Source organism: Erythrolamprus reginae, chromosome 2 (genome assembly GCF_031021105.1).
Source record: "Erythrolamprus reginae isolate rEryReg1 chromosome 2, rEryReg1.hap1, whole genome shotgun sequence".
NCBI classification, from domain to species: Eukaryota; Metazoa; Chordata; class Lepidosauria; order Squamata; family Dipsadidae; genus Erythrolamprus; species Erythrolamprus reginae.
In genome coordinates, this window is record NC_091951.1 from 93021202 (window position 1) to 93034702 (window position 13501).

The following is a 13501-nucleotide window of genomic DNA, read 5'->3' on the forward strand; positions in this document are numbered from 1 at the left end:
GCGTTTTGGTAGCCTTTTTTGTGGTTGGACCCAAAACTTTCTTCTTGTCCGTGGTCTCCGTGAGGAGTGGATCCAGAAGATCACCGAAGAGAAGGTCGCGCTTTAAGGGGCCCTGGGATAACTGCCACTTTTGGCGAACTCCCGCTTGCCAAGGGCGAATCCATAGGAGTCTTCTTGCCGTTGTAGAAGCTGCAATAGACTTAGCAGAAAATCTAGTAGATTGCAAGGTGGCATCAGCCACGTACTGGGCAGCTGCAAAGACCTTGTTGAAGTCTTGTTGACCTCTCAAGTCATCGGGAGGAATATGCTGTTGAAGTTGGCGAAGCCACAGCAGCGTGGCTCTGGAGAAAAAGGAAGCCGCTGCAGAACTTTTAATGGCCCAGGAATCAGCGGTGAATCCTCTTTTGAGCATTTGCTCAATGCGCTTGTCCTCTGGGCGGAGGACTTCCTCCGCCTCGCCTGGCACAGCCGCTGCCGAGTGAAGAATCTTGACAGGTTCATCTGGTTTGGGAAAAGATAGAAGCTCTTCATAGGAAGAGGAAAGTTTGTACAACTTTCTATCCTTGGTGGAGGGATTAAGGCCAGATGCTGGAAATTCCCACTGTTTGAGTAAGGCATCTTTAAACAATTTAGGCATAGGAATTACCTCGTTATCCTCCTGTTCCTCTGTGAAGTAAGGTAAATTCTCCTCTGGGGGATCAGTGGAAATGGAGGATTGTTTCTCCTGGGCCGCTAATCCCGTAGAAATTCTAGCTTTGAGGAGGAGAGATTTGAATAATTGAGAGGGAAAAATAGTAATTGGAGGAGGAACCTTTATTTGGGATTCCTCATCATCTGATAAGCCTTGAAAGGCATCCTCATCATCCTCTATATCCTCATATTCATCCTGGGAGGAATCTGAATCATCCTGAATAGGAGCTCTGACCGCTGGGGAAGAACCCAAGGGGCGGGAGGAGCGAGAAGGAGGAAGAGGTAAGGGAGGCTCATTGATGGTGGAGAGTTTGGCATCAATGGCTTTGGACAGCACAGCAAATATAGACTGGAACTCAGGAGGTAAACTGGAAATATCAGCAGAAATGGCAGAAGAATTCCTAAAGGCCTGGGAAGATCCTGGCTGGGGGGAATCTTCAATAATATCTGGTTCCTCTGGACCTATGCCCCATAGGTTAGGTTGGGGTCTGTCTAGGTTTGGCTCATCCAGAGATAACACAGGGACCCCAGAAGGAAGTAGACTAGAAGCCTCTGGGGGGTCTTGACTACTGATTACTTGGGCCTGCACTTTCAAACGTTTTGCTGATTTGTCATGGATTTTTTGTAGGGCTAGGTCCCTTCTCTTCTCGGCCCTGGTGACCTTGGTCGAGGGGCGGGCCCCTGGAGAAGAGGAGGAAGAGGCCTGGGGGATACTAGTAATTTCATCGCCTGTAGGCCTGGCCTCTCTGGGACCTTTAGTTGTGCCTCTCTTGGGAAAAGTAGCCATAGTCTGACAATTAACAGAAGACAAGGCTGAGCCAATAACTGAATAATAAGGAGAAGAATTTCAAGGACTTCCCAAGAGGAATGGATCCTGCTTCGAGGCCTCGAAGCTGCTGAGACGTGAGGACAATCTGGGCAAACCCAGAGTTCGTGCCCCCAAATCCAGCGGGGCCAGCCTCCCTAAACTTTGTAATTAAGTAAACCAAGGCACTCTGGTTGGAGGCTTAGCCGGTGGAGAATTTAGCCTGGGACCCCCAAGGCCCGCTCCGGGATCCACGCGGTGGACTGAGGCCTACGGGGCTGGCAGGAGGCCAACACGAGAGGCCTAGATTTAAAAAGGGCGCGAAGGCCTTCGCGCCGAAAAAATCGCCCCGTAAATACTTAAAGGGGAAGCGATCGACTAAGTCCAGGAGACTAGAAGGCGTCTCACTCCGCAGGAGGTATTTCTTAAGCCCTTAAATATTTTGTATACAATAATAATCAATAATTCAATATATAAATACTTGCACCAGGACCTCCAGGCCAAAGGATTAGAAGAATCCACAAGCGGCCGCAGGAATCGTAACCGGCAAAAACCGCCGGGGGAAAACGAAACCGCAACTTCTCCCAAGGAAAAAAGCCGAGCCGCTTTATTTTTTTCTTTTTTTCTTTTAAACGGCTGGCGCAATTAGTGCAAGTAAATGAATAAAGACAATAAATCTTACTACTTTTTGAAGGAAAGATCGAAGGGAAGGTGTTAGAATGTTGAACGAGCTATCACAATACAACCGCAGGATATGCGAACTGAGCGAATTCTGGGGAAGGGGCGGATCCGGCAAGCTTTTTTAATACTAGGCTCAGTTCCACCGGATTGGACATGAGCAACCCATGTGACTGCTGGACCCGCTCCTTCAGTACGGAGAAATAGAGTGAAATGGAGGAAGAGATATTTTTTTTGTCCAAACTTTTCTTTAGCGCGCCCCCCCCCCCCCATTCAGTGTTCCCCAGAATTTTGAAAATATGAATAATGTGCCGCGGCTCAAAAAAGGTTGGGAAACACTGTTATACTGCACCATATTTAGTGATTCATTCTCACTCAATAGGGTCCTTCCTTCTAAAAACAATTTCAACTGTCCGTCTTTGGTGCTGGAGGGAGGGAAGAAATTTCCCCCTCAGATAGGGTTTGCAACTTGGGTGTCCTCCTAAATCCACAGCTGAGGCTAGAGCAACATCTCTCAGCTGTGGCTAGGGGGGCTTTTGCACAAGCCTGTGTTGTCTACCAGTTGCAGCCCTCCCTTAACCAGGAGGTGCTCCGCACAGTCACTGGTGCCCTCGTCCCCTCTCGTCTCAATTATTGCAATGCGCTCTACATGGGGCTACCCTTGAAGAGCATCCAGAGACTTCAGCTGGTACAAAATGCAGTGGCGCACACAATAAGGGGTACACCAAGGTACACCCACATTACTCCAACTTTGCTCAAGTGACATTGGTTACCAGTCGCTCTCCGAACACAATTCAAGGTGTTGGTTATCATCTTTAAAGCCATAAATGGCTCAGGGCCAGACTATTTAAAGGACCGCCTCCTACCTCATACCTTGATGCAGCCAGTAAGGGCCCACAGAGTCGGCCTTCTCCAGGTCCTGTCCACAAACAATGTTGGCTGGCGAGGCCTCGGGGAAAAGTCTTCTCTGTGGCAGTTCTGACCCTTTGGAATCAATTGCCCCCAGAGATTCATACTACCTGCATCCTACTGGTCTTCCAGAATGCCATTAAGACCTGGCCGTTTTTTGCCCTCCCCAGGCTTTAGAAAAGCCTCTTGAAGTTTGGGGAGGGCAAAAACAGCCTTTCCTCAACCCCCAGAATACTGAAAATCAGTTGTCGAGTGTGTACATATGCGCTGGAGCTGATATAGGGCAACACTTTGCATGCCCTCAGATATGGCTCCGCATGCCCCTGTGGCATGTGTGCCATAGGTTCGCCATCACGGGCCTATGCTATATCTCATATACAGTATGTCACAGAAGTGAGTACACACTCTCACATTTTGTAAACATTTAAGTATATCTTTTTAAGTGACAACAGTGAAGAAATGACATTTGGCTACAATGTAGTTTGTATAAAGCTTGTATAAAAGTGTAAATGTGTTGTCCCCTCAAAAAAACACAACAAAGTCATTAATGTCTAAACTGCTGGCAACAAAGGTGAGTACACCTCTAAGTGATCATGTCTAAATGGGACCCAATGTGTCAATATTTTGTGTGGCCACCATTATTTTCCAGTAATGCCTTAATCCTCTTGGGCATAGAGTTCACCAGAACTTCACAGGTTGCCACTGGAGTCCTCTGAGGATGTCACAAAGCTGGTGGATGTTAAGAGACCTTGTGCACCTCCACTTTCCATTTCAAGATGTTCCAAAGATGCTCAATAAGGTTTAGGTCTGGAGATCTGCTTGGTCAGTCCATCACCTTTACCCTCAGCATTTTTAGCAAGGCAGTGGTCGTTTTGGAGGTGTGTTTGGGGTCGTTGTCATGTTAGAATATTGCCCTGCGGCCCAGTCTCCGAAGGGAGGGGATTATGCTCTGCTTCAGTATGTCACAGTACATGTTGGCATTCGTGGTTCCCTCAATGAACTGTAGCTCTCCAGTGCCGGCAGCACTCGTGAAGCCCCAGACCATGACATTTCCACCATCATGCTTAACTATAGGCAAGACATACTTATCTTTGTATTACTCACTGGTTACCGCCACAGACACTTGACAGCATCTGAATCAAATAAGTTTATCTTGGTCTCATTGGACCACAGGACATGGTTCCAGAAATCCATGTCCTTAGTCTGCTTATCTGCAGCAAACCATTTGCGGGTTTCCTTGTGTATCATCTTTAGAAGATGCTTCCTTCTGGGGCGACAGCCAATTTGATGAAATGTGCAGTGTATGGTCTAAGCATTGACAGACTGATACCCTCCTGTTCAACCTCCGCAGCAATGCTGGCAGCACTTATACATCTAAAAGAGCCGGGGTGGTGCAGCAGGTAGAGTGCTGTACTGCAGGCCACTGAAGCTGACTGTAGATCTGAAGGTCAGTGGTTCAAATCTCATCACCGGCTCAAGGTTGACTCAGCCTTCCATCCTTCCAAGGTGGGTAAAATGAGGACCTGGATTGTGGGAGCAATTGGCTGGATCTGTTAAAAAGTGCTGTTGCTAACATGTTGTAAGCCGCCCTGAATCTAAAGAGAAGGGTGGCGTAAAAATTGAATAAATAAATAATAAATAAATATTTCCCAAAGCCAACCTCTGGATCTGATGATGAGCACAGACATTCAACGTCTTTGGTTGACCATGGCGAGGCTTGTTCTGAGTGGAATCTGTGCTGTTAACCCGCTGTATGATCTTGGCCACCATGCTGCATCTCAGTTTCAGGGCCTTGGCAATCTTCTTATAGCCTAGGCCATCTTTATATAGAGCAACAATTTGTTTTTTCAGATCCTCAGAGAATTCATTGCCATGAGGTGCCATGCTGAACTTCCAGTGACCAGTATGAGAGAGAGCGATAACACCAAATTTAACACACCTACTCCCCCTTCACACTTGAGACCTTGGTACCACTAACAAGTCACATGACACCAGGGAGGGAAAAACAGCTATTTGGGCCCCATTTGGACATTATCACTTAGGTGTGTACTCACTTTTATTGCCAGCAGTTTTAGACATTAATGGCTATGTGTTGCATTATTTTGACGGAACAGCACATTTACACTGTTATACAAGCTGTGTGTTCACTACTTTACATTGTAGCCAGGTGTCATTTCATCAGTGTTGTTACATGAAAAGATGTATTGAAATATTTACAAAATGTGAGGGGGATGTACTCACTTCTGTGACGTACTGTAGCAACTCAAGTCACAGTATATAATGTATATTAAAATAGCTTTTAGTACAGGTCTCCTATTGCCTTTCACATAGCCCTACTATAATGAGCTGTAAATAAACAGAAGCCAGTCTACAAGCTATCTATACCAAACAGTACAAGAGACTCTAAAACAAAGTGTTCCCTTCAAAAATGAAGAGCAGTTTTTTTAAAAAATGTCATCACTATGCTGGTAAAGAACAGCCAGTTCTAAAGTGTTCTAAGCCCATAATTAAATTTACTGATATTATCCCAATATCTAATCCCTACAGAACAGTTACATTTATGTCTCTCTTGCTTCTGTTCCAAACCTATTTCCTATTTCCATGTACTGTTAAAATACTCTTTTTCAATAGCTATTTATTGTGGTACTTAAATGTTTTAAACAAATACACAAATATTTTTAAATTAAGAATTATGAGATTTTTAAAATTCTTTTTACATACATTAGACTTTTCATATTGTATAGGATATAAATAGTGTCAACAAAAACCACTATAAACTTTTAAAAACCGAAGCATTTTTACATAGGTTTCTCTTACCTAGCCCTTAAAAATCACATATCTTCAACCAGTCAATTTTGTCTTATTTTTCTTTATCATAAAAAGCATGCATAAAGCTATATGTGTAACAGGGAAGTATTTATTACTTAGGTTTTTTCACATGCCTCTGCAGTAAAACTAGAAGATTTGCCTTCTCTCTTTCTGAACTTTTAAATCCTGGCAGTAACTATGTAATGATCCTGAAAGGATGCCAAGGATACAGATGCAAAAGAATGTGGACAATCATAGCTTTCATTTATCTTGAACACCAGCTGGTTACACCTCACCTACTCATGTGCTAACAACCACTGCTAGTCAATTGCTTATGGCAATCTGCCTACTGCTAAATTATTTCCCCCCCTCTGGTTAGAGGGTAGAAATGAGAGGCAGGCAGCAAAATACACTTTAAAGAAGCTAGGTATGGGAGCTAGCTAGGGGTGGGTTCCACTTACCTTCCCTACCGGTTCACATTGCAATGGAAGTGGGCATTATCACACAAAACACCCAGAAATGACCCTCTGCATGTGCACAAAAGCCTTTGTACATACATAGAGGGGGTTCTTGCAAACCATGTTGATCGGAGGACCAGTTCAGGAGCGTGGATTGCCGGTCATTGCTGCCAGTTCGGCAAGTAGCAGTAAATTTCTGCTACCAGTTCTAAAGAACCGATCCAAACCGGCAGCAACCCACCACTGGAGCTGGCATAATCATGCACATTTAAACTAACCATAAGCTCTGCCATATCACTGAAACACCCTCAAAAGATCATACTGGATTTTAAACCATCAAAACAAATTTATCAAAGATACAACTATCAACCTGAATTAATTATATAGCTTTCATTGAGTCCAATAAAATTCTAACATTGTAGTAGATACCATGAACTCCACATTCATTTTTTGACTATAAGATATTTTAGAATCATCTGATAGTCCAAAACTGGAAATCTGTTTTTTAATTCAAGGAATTCATCTTACATTTTTACCAAGTCTTATATCTCTTCCCAAAGATACCAGAAGGAGAATTGGTCTTACTGGATATGCTCCTTCTTGGTGTGCTGAAGGAGAATCCAAAGAACACTACAAGCTGGACACTCCCACTTTAGCTGAAGCGGCATTCAGCAGACGGGTTCTCCAAAAGGTACACTCAGACCTGAAGACTCGGGACCAGACCGCACCCCCCCTTAAGACAAGCCACTTTTGGCATGTCCCATTCTTCAGATTCTCTGCTCAGCACACTGAGAAGGGGCGTTAGTCTTACCTGATTCCCTCCTTTTCGGTATGCTGAGAGAGAATCTAACCTCACACTGGCGACCGACTGATCCAGAGTCCAGGAGTGGATAACATGATCAGTAACGCATCAAGCCTACTGCTACGCCTTCATCAAAAACTGGGATATTGTCAAGTGGCTATAAAATTTTAAAAGTTTTAAAAGGCGGAGTCAACTCATTCTTTGGATTCTCTGCTCAGCACACTGGAGAGAAAAATGAATAACATTTCCAAAAGATATGAGGGGTGTTCAGTGCTTTACAGAATTTTAGACTTGTATATCAAATAACTATCAATAAGTCAGATCACAAATTGTTTAGATTAATCAAAAATAAAAGAACATTATTCTGATATTCACGTAGTGAGAATATCAGCATACTCTATATTTTAGTACATTTCCATGACAGAGTTTACTTATCAAAAGAAGCTATATACAACTTTGGCTGTGATTTTATTTTATTTAAATCTTCTTTTTGAAGTACCAATCATTTTACAGGAAATATGTAATAATATAATAGATATTGTTGTTTGAATTAAAAGCATAGCATTCCTTTGGATATGTTTGCAAGATGTATGCTTCCTTAGCTAAATAGTTCTGTCCAGATTATAAATTTGACATATTGTTTTAGTCACAGCAGTACAAGTTACCAACCCAGGATGTGGCTACTCCTTATATAAAATGTTCCAAAATTGTATCAAATGTTGCAAATAAATCTGTATCTATATACATATAAAAGCAAAATACTTGAAATTTGGCACATGTGTTCCTCTTGGCTTCTAGGTGCTCACTAACAAAGGATTTTTTGACTTTATATATTGTTCATGACTATGATATTAGTGAGTATGCCAAAGACAATAAGAAATGATTTTTTGAAATAACCATCAGATCATTAGTTCTTATATTATTATTAATACGCTCTGATGCCAAGGAATTATACATTCTACTCCTCCTCCCCACCCAAAAAGAACTCTGCTCCAACTGCCAGTGGATATGGCCAGGGCGTGACACATCTGGCCTGTGGGCTGGGAGTTTAGACATTCTACTCCATGCTAAGGAATTCAGTTTCATAGCGAAGCATGGTATCAAGCTACTAGTTTTGTATAAGATTTAAACAATTAAAACTATATTTTTGTATAAAATTAAAATCATCAGAATACATACTTCCAGAAAAGTGTTCATTGCTTCCTGAACCCATTAACTCACCATTCTCATCAAGTAAATCCTCTTCATCATCTCCATCATTGTCCTCCTCCATTACTTCCTCATCCTCTTCTTCCTCCTCTTCCTCTTCCATATCCTCCTGCTCCAAATCTGGGTCCACATCTGGATCACTCCCTGAGACTGACTCGTCCGACATGATTCCCAATAGCACTCCTTGTGCATTACCTGCTCATGATCTATATTACAGCAGCCCTACAAAATAAAACAGGAAATAAACATCAGATAAAATTTACAAGCTTTAAGGCATGATGTAGCACAACCCACGTTTGTTGAAAATTCTCCAGATTCCTCTATTACTGACTTAGAACTCTTATTAACACATAACTTTTTAGAATTATGATATCCTTTTCATGAAAAGGCATGGGAATAATTACAAAGTCTCCAGCCATTTATTTAAATTTACAGCTGAAAATATAACATAATAACAAGCACTTTAAAAACCTGTACATCTCTAGGTTACAATTCCAAACTAAAGCAAATTTAAATTGTCTTAAAACATGCATGCACACGTGATTATCATCTACCTTGTTTCCCTATCATACATTCTTTTTGAACTCTGAAATAAGCTCCTGGCCTTATTGCCATGTACCCAAAAGCCTGATTGAGCTTATTATCAGAGGATGTCTTATTTTGGGGGATACAAGGTATTATATCTGAATCTTTCCTGATTAATATTTTCCAATGAATGTAAAATAAAACGGGCTGCATTGGTTGCCGATTGGTTTCCGGATGCAATTCAAAGTGTTGGTAATGACCTACAAAGCCCTACATAGCATTGGGCCAGATTATTTGCGGGACCACCTTCTACCGTATGAATCCCAGCGACCGGTTAGATCCCTCAAGTTGGCCTTCTCCACGTCCTGTCAACCAGACAATGTTGTTTGGTGGGGCCAAGGGGAAGAGCCTTCTCTGTGGGAGCCCTGGCCCTCTGGAATCAGCTCTCCCCAAAGATTCGCACTGCCCCCACCCTTCTCGCCTTTCATAAGAGTCTTAATGCTTATGTCGCCAGGCTTGGGGCAATTAGATCTAGACCCCCTGGCCAACAAATGTGATGTATGGCTGCGATTTGAATTTTTTTGATTGATTTTTAATATATTGGGTTTTTAGCTTACGTAATTTTTAATTAATTAGATTTGTTTTTGTATTTTTGGTCTTCAGTTCTGAAGAAGCTTCTTGGGTGAAAAATGAAACACCTTCAAGCAAAAACAAAGACAGTCCATTTGCCTTTTGAAAAAAGCACCTTTGGGACATCCCAATAGAAAAATGGTTTATTACTGCAGTTTAATGGAAATTTGCTTCTCAATAATATATTGATTGAATATTAAGCTTATAGTCACTCCCGTATGGTGCAAGAAATGTAACATAGTAATATGTGAACAATTTTCAACTAGTACAAACTTCAATTTGTGTAAGACTCTGGAGTTCTTCCAGAGTAAATTCTAAGGATCAAGGAAGGTTGGATAGATAGGATTATAACTCTTCAGATTAACCAGGGAAAGTATTTCTTTAAAGAAAGCATATACAGTAGACCCCCGCTCGTTGCGAGGGTTCCGTTCCAGGACCCCCCGCAACGAGCGGGTTTTCGCGAAGTAGCGCTGCGGAAGTAAAAACACCGTCTGCGCATGTGCAGATGGCGTTTTTACTCCCACAGCGCTAGCGAGGAGCCGAAGATTGGGGGCGGGGCGGCTGTTTGCCGCCGGCATGGAGGGCTTCCTAGCAGCCCCCCAAACCCGGGTTGGGGGTCCGGGGGGCGCTGGCTCTCGGCGCTTTCGAGCTGAGTCCGGGGGCGAATTCGCTTCCGGACTCAGCTCAAAACCGCCGATAGCAAGCGGCAAGGAACGGCTTGTCTCGGCGCTTTCGAGCTGAGTCCGGTCAGCTCGAAAGCGCCGAGACAAGCCGTTCCTTGCCGCTTGCTATCGGCGCTTTTGAGCTGAGTCCGGGAGCGAATTCGCTCCCGGACTCAGCTCAAAAGCGGCGAGAATGAACGGCGTAAGCGGGCGAAGGGCGGGCGGCAGCGAGGAGTTTGCGTGGGCGGTGGGGAAACTCCTCGCTGACGCCAGCAAGAGGGGGAAGACCCAGGGAAGCCGCTGCCATCTACGCATGCGTGCCCGGCACGCATGCGTAGATGGTATTTTGACTTCCGGGTTGAAAAATAGCGAAGTACCCTGTTCGCAATGGTTGGGGACGCAATAAACGGGGGATCACTGTATTGTATTTTTCTGTGTATAAAATGCAACTAGATTTTAGAGGGAGAAAACAAGGGAAAAAGTATTCTGAACCAAATGTGTAGTATTATATTGTTTAATAAAATACCAGTGTAGCAGAATACTTTTTACAACCATGTATAGTTTTAAAAATTATGTACACTTTTTACAAACTTCAAACTTGACAGCTTCAAGACTTGTGTAGTTCAACTTCCAGAATTCCTCCACCAGTCATGCTAGCTCAAAAATGGGAATTGAAGTCCACAAGCCTTAAACTTGCCAGATTTGAAGACTCTTGCACTCCTAACCCCTAACTCAAACAAATAAACAAAACAAACAAGGACAATTCATTTTGTTAGTTATTCCTTTAGTCATAGAAATGGATAATGATAGAATCATTTACAATTACAGTTCCCTGCTGAGGTTGCCTTAATATTACTATTATACCATGAGGTTTTCAAACACCTCTCTCTTGACTACTCCAATTTTCACAAATGAAGTGCATGGAAATTTATGATGATGATGATAAACCTGAAACACTCCTTAAAAGGAGTGTTTCTAGAGCAGGGATCTCCAACCTTGGCAACTTTTAAGAGTTGTGGACTACAACTCCCAGAGTTCCTCAGCCACCTTTGCTGTCTGAGGAACTCTGGGAGTTGAAGTCCACAAATCTTAAAGTTGCCAAGGTTGGAGACCTCTGTTTTAGAGCACTAAAGATTCGGCTAAACTCCTGTTTTCCTTGAGAGAGAGAAGGTTTAAGAAGCTGTAAGATTTACCAGGAAGTTATAAACTGGGAACACATCTTATTCCCTCCCACCCCCTTATCTATTCTTATCTATTTGCATCTTTCTGTTCCCACGCCGATTCACTTTTTCAGTTAGGCCACTCAGGTGAGAAAACCGGCTAGCTTCAGACCGGAAGTTCTTGGAATGGTGCAGGCTTTGCGCTTTTCTCTATGGCAGCGTAAAGTTCCCTTCTTTTCTTCTCTGGCAGGTCCTGGGATATGGGCTCGTTTCAGGCTGCTGAGCGCCGCTGCCGCCATGGAAAGGCAGCTAAAAGGGACAGGGTTATTTTCCCCTTTGCTACCTTTCCGTGGCAGGAGCAGCGGTGCTTGGGAGCCTGAATGAGCCCGCCCTCCAGGACTTGCCAGACTTTCCTCTTTGGCTGCCTTTCCATGGCGGGAATGGCAGGTCCTGGGATACCAGCTCGTTTCAGGCTCCTGAGCACTGCTGCTGCTGCCATGGAAAGGCAGCTGAGGGGGACAGGGTTATTTTCCCCTTTGGTGCCCTTCCATGGCAGGAGTGGCGGTGCTCGGGAGCCTGAAGCGAACCTGTCCCTCAGGAGCTACCAGACTCCCCTTCGGCTGCCTTTCCATGGCAGGAGGGGAAGGTCCTGGGGGACGGGCTCATTCAGGCTCCAGAGCGCCACCGCCATGGAAAGGCAGGCTCCTGCTCATCCACAGGGCCAAGCCGCGGTCTTCCCGCCGAGTGCTGCCAGACGGCCTCAGCAACATTGGGTTTATAAGACGCACCCAATTTTTAAAGCACCTTTTTGAGGCAAAATGGTGCGTCTTATATACCAAATAATACAGTATTTGGATTTTATCCATGAGCTATTTTTGACTTGCAAAACCCTGAACAGATTTGATCCTATCAAAAACTGTAAATGCACAGGATACCTAAATGATTGAGTAATGAATACGGTCTTCTCTTATTGGCTACACAAATAAGAAGCTAGAGTGTCACAATTTACAATAATTATGTGAACTTAGTCAGGGATGCTAAGTCAAGAGACCATGGGATAGTATTACGTGTGAACCAAACAGTGTATAGCTGCATAGTGAATACTGGAAATTATTAAGAGCAAAATAAGAAACCTATAGTACAAGCCAATCCAAAGTGATCACTGTTTATATATATACTGATTACTTCCGTTTCTTCAGACCTGATTAGATTTCTAATCTAAATTTAATCTAAAAATTAGATTTCTAATCTAATCAGATTAAGTATAGGAAGCAAGACAAAAAGAAAGAAAAATAAATCTAGAGAGCAAGAAAGCAGTTACATAACAACTCCCTTAAAATAAACATAATGTTAAATGTGACGTCTGTGCTTCCCAAAGCTTGTTTATTTCCTTTTTAAATTAGGTCTAAATTTATCTTCCCAGCAAATAGGAATATGTTCTATTTTTTCAACTTAAATAACCAGGTTGGCTTCAGACCTTCAATTATAGCTTCTCTAATAAAGTTCAATAAAAAAATAACATAACAAAATCAACAAATCCAGTCAGGATATTTCAAAATTATTAAATAATCGAATAAATACCTTTAATGGAAGATTTTTATTTTAATAATGTGCTTAAAGCTATCAATCCTTATTTGACAAATAAAATACTGTATGTATAGAAGATAGTAAAAGTCAGGCCCTCTAGACCAGTGATTTTCAACCTTTTTTGAGCAGCGGCACATTTTTTACATTTACAAAACCATGGGGCACATGGGGGGGGGGCGGCTAAAAAAAGTTTGGACAAAAAAATTCTGTCTTCCTCCCTTTCGCTCTATTTCTCTCTCCCTCTTTCTCTCCCTCTTTTTTCTCTCTCCATCCCTCTTTCTTTCTCTCTCTCTTCCTTCTTTCCTCTTTTCTGCTCTCTCCTTCCCTACTTCCCTCTATGTCTTTCTCTCTCTCTCTTGCTTTCTCTCTCTTGTTCTCTTTCTCTCTCTGCTTTCTTTCTTTCTCTCTGCTTTCTTTCTTTCTCTCTCTTGCTTTCTTTCTCTCTTGTTTTCTTTCTCTCTCTCTTGCTCTTTCTTTCTCTTTCTTTCTCTTGTTTTCTTTCTCTCTCTGAGCTTCGCGGCACACCTGACCATGTCTCGCGGCACACTGGTTGAAAAACACTGCTCTAGACAATGTAT

At 42.9% G+C, this 13501-nt stretch overlaps 1 protein-coding gene across 3 annotated transcripts in view; it reads right to left on the reverse strand.

Annotated features, from left to right (window-relative positions):
• The window catches only part of RAD54L2 (RAD54 like 2), an 86787-nt gene that overhangs the window by 45461 nt on the left and 27825 nt on the right, over positions 1–13501 (reverse strand). For all 3 annotated transcript variants that reach the window (XM_070738714.1, XM_070738712.1, XM_070738713.1), the window contains exon 2: positions 8372–8581. In XM_070738714.1, coding sequence (XP_070594815.1) covers positions 8372–8525 — 154 coding nt within the window. In that variant the 5' untranslated portion in view covers positions 8526–8581. The remainder of the gene's footprint in view (positions 1–8371; positions 8582–13501) is intronic.